At 46.4% G+C, this 9,765-nt stretch overlaps 1 protein-coding gene across 2 annotated transcripts; it reads left to right on the forward strand.

Moving 5' to 3' along the window:
* The first annotated feature begins 2 nt into the window (after positions 1-2).
* LOC108106546 lies at positions 3-9,050 on the forward strand. 2 transcript variants are annotated; one of them, XM_017213703.2, is made up of 10 exons: positions 3-262; positions 328-463; positions 538-776; positions 845-999; positions 1,368-1,535; positions 1,600-1,787; positions 2,086-2,465; positions 2,524-2,639; positions 2,708-6,024; positions 6,255-9,050. In XM_017213703.2, exons 1-10 carry the CDS (start codon positions 110-112, stop codon positions 7,487-7,489), a joined length of 6,087 nt encoding a protein of 2,028 aa, XP_017069192.1. In that variant the 5' UTR covers positions 3-109; the 3' UTR covers positions 7,490-9,050. The 2 variants fall into 2 exon arrangements, with proteins under 2 accessions (XP_017069192.1, XP_017069193.1); XM_017213704.2 differs by having other exon boundaries at positions 1,600-1,781.
* The last annotated feature ends 715 nt before the right edge of the window (positions 9,051-9,765 follow it).

Below are 9,765 nucleotides of genomic sequence, written 5' to 3' on the forward strand. Positions count from 1 at the left end.
GCACTCAAAACAGCCACAGCAACAGCAAATAAAAACGTTCCACACACCACAACAACCCACAAAACACCCACAACAACCACTACCCAAAATCTAAACAAAAGCCAGCAAGATGTCCAAGCTGTCGTTCAGAGCCCGCCATTTGGATCCGTCCAAGCAGATGCCCATCTACTTGGCGGAGGAGCTGCCGGACCTGCCCGAGTACTCAGCCATCAACCGGGCGGTACCGCAGATGCCCAGTGGCATGGAGAAGGAGGAAGAGTCGGTAAGTGGTCATTTTTGAGACACTTGCAGAACGGATACTAATTTTGACCCTGACCCCTCTTGTAGGAACACCATCTGCAACGCGCTATATGCACGGGCCTGATCATCCCCACGCCCGAGGTTCTGCAGACGGACCAGCCCTTCTACGATGCCTACTATCCGCCGGACTACAAGATGCCCCGCCAAATGATACACATGCAACGTAAGGATCTTAAAATAGTTTAATGATATTCAGGATATGACGGAATACTAATAAATGATTTTCTTATTTATTAGCTCTTGGGCTGGATACCGAGGTCCCTGACTATGACATGGACAGTGCCGATGAGGACTGGCTTAGTCAGCAGCAGCGTCTGGAGCTCACCGAGCTCAAGTTCGAGCAGATGATGGACCGGCTGGAAAAGAGCTCCGGCCAAACCGTGGTAACTCTAAACGAGGCCAAGTCCCTGCTCAACCAGGACGACGAGACCAGCATATCCGTCTACGACTACTGGCTGAACAAACGCCTCAAAATGGTAATAATACCTTCGATTTGTTATGAAAATAACGTTTATACTAATTAATGTCTTCTATCACCTTCTAGCAACACCCGCTGATTCTCACGGTGAAAACAGAGAGTCGACCCGGCGCCAGCTCCAACAATCCGTACTTGGCCTTCCGGCGGCGGACCGAAAAAATGCAAACCCGCAAGAATCGGAAGAACGATGAGGCCTCCTACGAGAAGATGCTCAAGCTGCGGTAAGAATTGAGTGACGTTTGCCTAATGTCGGTTGAGAAATTATGTTAATGCTGGCTTATCATATTCTACTTAATCTATGGAACAAATGTAGCCCATGGGTGTTATTTTAAAGATTTATTTTTAAATTCCTTCTTATTAATTGAATGTTTTGATTCGATGGCTATTGCTTGAAATCTAAAATTTCACCCTAGTCATATTATTTTACATACAGAATCCTTTTGTCCAAGGTGTCTTTTAACCTGGAATTTTCCCATTAAATTTCCATTTATTCCGTACCAGGTAGTTTCCGTAACCCAGCATATTTTATTACCCAGCTTTCTATACCTGACCCTAAACTAATCCATCTTTTTCTTTGCCTGTACTGTAGACGTGACCTGCAGCGCGCCACCACTATACTGGAGATGGTGCGGCGACGCGAGGAGACGAAGCGGGATCATCTAAAGATGACCGTGAACATCTTTGAGAAGCGCGTTGAGATGCGCGACTTCAATGGTGCTGTCTACTCGGAGCTGAATTCTCAGTACAAGAACACAAGGTGCGTTTCCAGATGCCTTTTACTTATGCAGAAAGGTACTGAAATAATCCTTGTTTATTTGCAGACCCGCGTATAATCCATTGTATACGAACCAATACTCACAAGGGGCGGCGGCGGTGGGAACGGCTGGTGCCATTCTGGCCGCCCTGCCCACGGGTCTGCTGCCGGGCGGCGTTGGAGCGGCGGGCAATGCGAATGTCTACGGCTCAGCGTCGCAGTACCTGAACACGTCGAATCTGACAATGGGTAAGGGTGGGTGTATATTTCTTATACTAATTAGGAATTTCACAAGAATTTTATGCAAAATAGGTTTAGGGATAACTTAACTAAACTTATTTGATATAGCTCTGTTTGCAAGACTATATGCTTATGATATAATAAATTGGTTATATTGCTTATAGAACTTCGTAAAATAACAATCAACATTTTATCGAATACCTACATAGTTTTAAGTTCATTAAATGCACAATAGCTTAAACACTTTTATATAACAGGAAAAAATTCCCCTTTCATAGTTTTTTAAAATCGTAATTTTATCCTCCTTTTTCAGATGCCATCAACAGTGGCAGCGGCAACGGGAGCAGCAGTCGCAAGGAGAAGCGACCCTACAAGAAGCGCAAGCACAAACTGCCCCGAGACAAGCAGCAACACCAACAGCAGCCGCCTCAGCAGCACCAACAGCAGCAGCAACAACAGTATTTGCCGGCGTCTGGAGGCGCCGGGGTATCGCCCGCGCACCACCTGCCCCACCATCTGCATCACCTCAGCAGACAACAGAGTGCCTCGCCGGCAGCCAACGACTCGATCGCAGACAGCGAGGAGGAGGATTACTTCGGCACCGGTGCCCAGAATGGCAACAAAATGGGCTCCGAGAGCGAGGAGGAGACGTCGTTTGCATTTAGGCGCAAGTTGAGCTGTATTTACCTGCCGGTAAGTGTTTTGGATATGAGCTTTAAGCCAGAATTTAATTGATCCTATATTTCTACAGACTCGACAACGAGATGGTCGCTATCCGTGGGACTCAGCCGACGAGGAGATGGCGCCCAGTGGAGCTGGCTCGGATGCGAAATACCGTTACACACTGACCTCCCTCAATTATCCAAGGTTTGTTTGCCATTATATTTGGCTCATTTCCATGCCCATACTCACTCCGAATCGGGCTAATCTTACAGGCCACGTTGCATCGGCTTCGCACGGCGTCGAATGGGTCGTGGAGGTCGTATCCTTCTGGACCGGGCCACAACGAATTTCGACGATTTCTGGTCGCAACTCGACTATACGGTGATGGAAAGTGTTGTTGTCGATAAATGTAGCGATAAACACAAACAGGAGGATCCAGAACAGTTGAGCAAGCCTAGTTCACCGCCCACGGTGGTAGATCTGGTTCCCGCCGGAAAATCTGTCGAGGATGATCAGCCAGCTTCAGATCTGATCAAGGTGGAACCGCCCAGCGATATAGAAAAACCTGCTGCTGGAACTGAATCTGGTCAGGAGAGCAAAGAACTTGAGCTCGAGGAGCGATATGAAATGGAAGTGGATGATGAATACCCAGCCAGCGACGATGAGAATGTGTCACGACTTGGAATCTACAGCTCGGCAGTAACGTTACCCCAAAATTGGATAGATCTTCGTCAGAAACGTCGCCGCCTGCGTCGCAAGAAGGAACAAATGCGAGAATTAAATGCAGCCAAGCGTCTAAAGAGATCTTCGGAGGCGGTAGCGATAGCTGGAGAGGTTCAACTGGAGGAGGAGGACACTAAACCAGCACTGGGTCCACTGCCCAGGTCTTATCTTCAGCGTTTGGCATTGGTTTTGGGCCAAAAACTCAAAAAGGAAGAGGATAAGGAAGTTAGTGAGAATCTGGCACCAGAGCTGCTGGATAATAATGATCAGGAGCAGTTGCAACCTCCGCGAGCCAATCATCAGCAGCCCAACCACCGTTCCAACAACAACAACAATACCGTGTTGAACAACAACAATAGTAATAGTAATAACGTTATGAATAAGGATGTTAGCATTAGCGAAAAAATCAATGTGATAAAGCAGGAGGCGGAGGAGATCGTTGGTGGCGACGGCGAGGATCAGCCGGTGGCCTCTACCTCGGCAGCAGCGGCCGCCGCTCGTGCTGTAGAAGCAGCAGCTGCAGCGGAGGCAGCAGCTTCGGCGAGCACGCTTGCGGCAACGAATCCGGAACCCTCACTAGAGGATGTGGCCAAGACGATAAAGCGCGAGCTAATCGATGCCGACGATTCCAACGAGCCTCTAAGCAGCATTCGCACAGCGGCAGTCCTGCAGTCCACGCAATCCGTTCCCGAACTCATGGACGATGAAGCGGAGGACGATGTCAATCTCGCCCAACTGAGCAGCATCATCCGTCATACGGCTGTTAAGAAGGAGCTGGAGGCACAGCAGCATCAGCAACAGGTTGAGCATGAACAGATGCAGGCCGCCAGGCGGATGGAAGAAGATGAAGCCACTCCATGCCTAAACCAGCTGCCGGATGTGATTCGTCTGCGAAATCTGCGCAACAGCCAAATGCATACGAGGCCCAAGGACCTATATATCCAACCTCCTGTTGATGATGAATTCAATGCCGACTACATGGGTGGACTTTCGCCCACGTCCAGTCAGCGGTTAGACATCTGCAATGAACTGCTCTCGGAGATCCGTCGTGATTGGCTGCACTTCCGGCCCAAAACACCCACGGATGAGTTGTCCGATAGCCAAGATTACGAAGTGGGTAAGACCTGTGATAGTCACGTTGTTGGCTGGACCCAGGACACGCCCATAAGTGTGGAACTTAATAGGTTAGGCAAGCGAGAAGCGGAGGAAAACGATTCTTGTTCGTATTTCCTAAGTAGCGGCTTTAAATACACGGATCTCGAGTCGGATGCCCAGCTGTTGCAGACGGTGCAAACTCAGGACTACGCCCGCGGCAGTAGCAAGAGTCCAAACTGCTCGGGATCGGGTTCAGGATCAGCCCTGGAGTTCAACCTGAGTGGCGGTGACTCTCTGAACGATATCAACAATCTGTTGGGTGATGATGACGAGGATAACCACGAACATATGCTAGATAATATCCTACAAGAGTGTGCAATGGATGATCCCAAGACATTGAACCAAGCCACGAGCTTCTGGAATGGCATTCTGGATGGCGAGGCAGCCGTGGACGAAGTGGAAATTGCTGATCAGCTGCTGGATTGTATAGATGAAAAGAAACCCAAGGTGGGTGCTGCCGATTCCTCTAAACGCGCAGGTCGCAACCGCAAACCGAAATTGGTTCAAAACCCAGTGGGAAGTTCCACGTTTACCGTGTGCCCTACAGCCGAGACTCTCAAGGAGCGTGAGACCTTCTTTAGCCAAGCATCGCCAGTGATTGTCACGCCGAAAGAGGAACCGCCGGCGGAAGTTGAGCAGCCAGAAGTGGTGCCCAAAGAAGTAGCGGTGTTGCCTGTGAAGGTTGAGGCTGTTGAGAAGCCCCAGGCGGAAGTTGTTCCTGTAGTCCCACAGGCGCAACCTGCGCAACCACAAGCTATTGCTCTGCCCACAACGCAGCTAATTAACATACCCGCCCAGATAACCACGCAGAAGCAGCAACAACAGCCACAGGTGACGCAATTGCTTAATCAATTTGCCAACGCTGGACCGCAGATCATCGCACGCACGGAATATGGCGGAGGAGCAGCCGTTGGCGATATTGTGACTATCACTCCCCATACGGGAAGCAGTCCGCTGCCAACACTCACCGCTCAGCAGCAGTTGCAGCATCAGCTGGCTCAGGCTCAACTACGGAACGTGACCGTCCAACAGCGACAGGCGACACCTCAAACCACCAATCAGAATCAGAATCCCCAACAGCAGTTGCTCTTCCAGATGCAGCGGGATCCCTCGCGTTCCCTGACGCCGCTGCAAGCTGCCGGCGCTGGCGCCACGGGCAACCATTTGATTTACACAACCAGCTGCGGTGAGATTGTCACAGCAGCAGCTGCGGCGGCAGCCTCCCAAAAGGTTACATATGCCATCCAAAAATCGGGAGTAACAAGTGGAGGAGCAACTACTGCTTCGATTGGACCCAACACGGTCATCACTCTCTCTAATGTGAAGGTGCAGAATGATGATATCTCCTCGGGTGGCAGTGGAAACTCAGGATCTAGTGTGAACATCATCAACACTGCCAATGTCCAGCAGCTAGCTGTGCACAGCATTGCCGGAATGCAGCAACAGGGTCAACAGCAGGTTCAACAGGTGACCACCAGTACGCCCTTACTTGTCGCCACGCCCACCCGTAACAATGTCCAGCAGCAACAGCAACAGCTGGTGCAGCAGCAACCGATTGTGTGGCGTCAGGTGAGCGGTACAAACACGGCAGTGGCGACAACAGCCGTGCTCTCAACTACGGTGGACTCGTCGCCGAAGGCGGTAACCAATCAAATCCTCTGGACCAGCAGGGCCACTCAAAAACGGCAGCTCAACGGACCGGAGAATACAGGTAAAAACATTGATAAATATTTAACAAATATGATTGAATTTCTCGAACCTTTCAAAATTTTGGACTTTATTGAATGCTATACCATAATCTAATCTCAATTCTGATTTTTCTATCTGATTTAATGTTATATACTTAAGTAATTTTTTTCGAATCTTAAGTATTTTGTAAAAGATTACAATTTAACAATTTAATATTAACTATATTAACTACAATAAACGCATTCATTACAGACATTAACAAACTCCTGCTCAATCGAAAGTTGCCGCGCAAGCAACATATACAGCAACAGCACCAGCAAATCCAACTGACGAAACAGCAACTCCAGCAATTGGTGCAGCATGAAGAAATAGATGAACTGGTGGGCACGTCGACGGGCAACAGCGGCGATCAGATGGACACGAGCGACGGTCAACAACAACAACAGCAGCAGCAGCAGCAACATCAGTTGCAGCAGAAGCTTAGCAAGGTGATCAAGATGTCACAGTTTCCTCTGCTCGTGACAGATGTGAATCTTCAGCAGCAACAGTCGGTGTCTGGTCAAAACCAGCAGCAGCAATTGAAGCCGAACTCTGCGGCAGCGATAGCAGCTAATCATAACTACAGTTTGCACCCTGCCTCAACGGCAATCATCACTGCACAGGCGACACCTCAGCAGGCAAACAAGATCTTCCTGACAAGCAGCAATAGCGGAGGCGGCGGAACAACTGGCAACTTTACCATCGCTACAGCAAGCGAACTGCAAGCTGCGGCAGCCACTCAAAAGATCCATTACAAGGAGCTGCCCAACTCCAACCTAAAGCTGAATTTTGTGAGCAGTGCCGGTGGGGGTGAACAAGGGCAACAGGTGGGGACTACAACGGTGCTACTGAACAAATCCCAACAACATCAGCAACAACAACAGCAGCATCAGAAGCTAAAAACGCTGACCACTACGGGTAATTCACAAACTGGACAGGGAGACAAGCGCGTGCTGTATACCAGCCTGCTAAATGTGAAACCGCTACAGAAGAACAACAGTGGTCAGATGCAGATGCAACTTGGTCCGGGTGGATTACAGCAAGTGCTCCGTGGACGCCTTAACAATTCGGCCATCATAACAAGGACTCTGCCGTTGGGAACCACTGTGAATAGTACAGGTGGTGCTGTTGGACCGACCACTACCACCATCAGGCAATTGGTTACCACAAATGCGAACAATGTGAGCACACAGGATGGAAACCTGATGAGTGCCAAGGAAGTAGGCAAAGCCCTAACCGTAGAACAGGTGATAGCCAGTGCCAACAATGGAGGAGTGGTGCTGCCCACGAGCAACAACAACAACAATAACAACAATGGAAGTGGAGCGGGAGGAAATGGAGGAACTTTGAGTGTGAATGCCACTGGAGCGGGCAGCGGCGGAGGAGGAGCAGGTGCCGCCAGTACAGGAGCCGGGGGAGCTGGTGTGACGTCCACCATCAATAGATGAGACGCGTGCGGCAGCGGCTGCAGCAGCTAACATCGAGTGCAACCCTTGCAACTGCCCAGCGGTACTTCGCTCAGTCTGGCATCGTCGCAAACGGAGGCGGAAACCCAGGCGTTGGCCACATCCCTGCCTCTGGTGGACTGCCCAGTGGCTGTGGGCCAACTCCTGCAGCAGGCCCACTGCTGCTGCACCCTCTGTTTGGTTAACAAAAGCGAGCTGGTCTGAAGCCAAACAGTTAGTAGGTTTTTCAGAATTTCATATGCAAACATCCAGGCAGACAAACCGAAAAAAACCCTTCCAACTATTTGGTGTGACTACAAAAAGATTTCCTAAAAAAGCTTTTCATAATCTGTAGCAGCAAACAGACAACAGCCAGCATCTAGAAGATCTGTTAGCCAGAATAGAAAGGGCCAAGAGAGAGAGTTAAAAAGTGGGATGATAAGAATAAAGTGTATAAATGAAAGCCACCATTAACAAAGTTCGCTTAATTTGATTTTCTATAGCCTATATATAGAAGCATATGTGTGTATAACGATTTAGGTCTTATTTTTCAAGATCGCCTAACCCTAAAAACATAATAAGAATTAAATTAATAAAACAAATATATATATATATATGTACAATGTATATGGAAATGCATGCCGAGAACTTGGCTCTTTCTCTTGGGCTAGAGATCGATCCCACATCCAATCCGAGCTCCATCCTCCTCAAATCCACCTTCCTGTCCAATACCAACAACAACAACAACAACAAAAACAACCACAGCAAAAACTCAAGTGTTAAATAGCAAACTGTAAATATTCGATAATAATTGCAAAACACACAAAATAACAGCAAGAATTAATGATTAATGAAACTATGTTTAGTGATACGAATAGTTGTAACGATGGAGAAGAGACCACTTCTCTCCGGCATATGCCGTTTCAGAACCACGCGCTTTAGCCGGGCTGCTTGACCGATGAACCACTGTCCCCCTGCCCAGCACCAAATCTCCATCCCAAAACTTTGGGGCGTGGCAAATACGGGAGCAGCCCGTAGAAACAAAAACAAAACAAAAGTAAAAATTAACAAAAAACACATTTTTCAATGTACGTAAATTAAATTAACTTATCCTGTAACTTAAACGAAAAACACATTAAACTATATTTAGTTTTTTTAACTAAGGAATGCAACTTCAGAGGCAACAAATTGTGAGGTCGAGAGATATATGTAGGGAGTTGCAGAAGAACACTATTATTGTATGCTATTATTATTATTATTTTTGTACAAGGTAATAATTTTAATTGTATTCGTAATTGCAAAAAGGAAAGTAATGCTTATGCAGCGATGGCAACAGCTACAACGGCATAATAATAATAATAATAATAAAGATATAATATAAACTATATAATGATAACGATAATATTTTAAAACCCAAAACAAAACCGAGTAAAACAAAACGAAAAAAACAAAAATATTTAAACAATAATTATGTAGCAATGTAATTTCGTAGCTTGTAAATTGTAGATTGGTAAGAGCGTAAGCAAGAGCGATAATAAAATGGAAAACAAATTGCAAACTTAAACCGAGCAAAACTCTGATTAAAATTCGAAATTCATTCAGCAAAAAAAAAAGAGAAAACGAAATCGAAAGCGATATCATCATTATGTTCCTTTTCGTTTTAAACATTTTTCAGTTTCAGTTTCAGCACTCGATCCCCACATCAGATTCTTCATATCCCCAACTCCAACTGGAGGGGATTGCATGTATCTTTGTATCTTGCATCTCGTACCTTGAATGTGTAGTATCGGAATATTATCTAACGATGGCCATAGTTTCAGTCTTCTTCGATCCTTCTTCCTTTCAACAACCTCCATAAATAACATATACCAATATATATATACATATATATATCGATTGTGATGCGTACAACTTTTATGATTTGACACTTCTGCAACAGCAAATACGGGTAAACACGAACACGAAACTCTATCTAACCAGTCAACATATAACAAATTAGTAAGCAAAACATATATGAACTACATTATAGTTGTGTATATAAACATAAATACGACTGTCTGATATCCGAGAAATCATTTTAATCTTTCCATTAAACGATCTTGAGGCAGAAATTTAGTAAGCAACAAAAAAAGAAATCCATGAAATCATAGCTTTGACTTTGTAAGAGTTTTTTAACTCATTTTTGTCTAGTACTTTACAATATCTGTACATAGTTATGATTAACAATAGTTATAATAAGCAGCCTTGTTCTGAATTCCGATTGCCTTTAAAAATGAATT

This window comes from Drosophila eugracilis, unplaced genomic scaffold (genome assembly GCF_018153835.1).
Source record: "Drosophila eugracilis isolate 14026-0451.02 unplaced genomic scaffold, ASM1815383v1 contig_90, whole genome shotgun sequence".
Lineage (NCBI taxonomy): Eukaryota > Metazoa > Arthropoda > Insecta > Diptera > Drosophilidae > Drosophila > Drosophila eugracilis.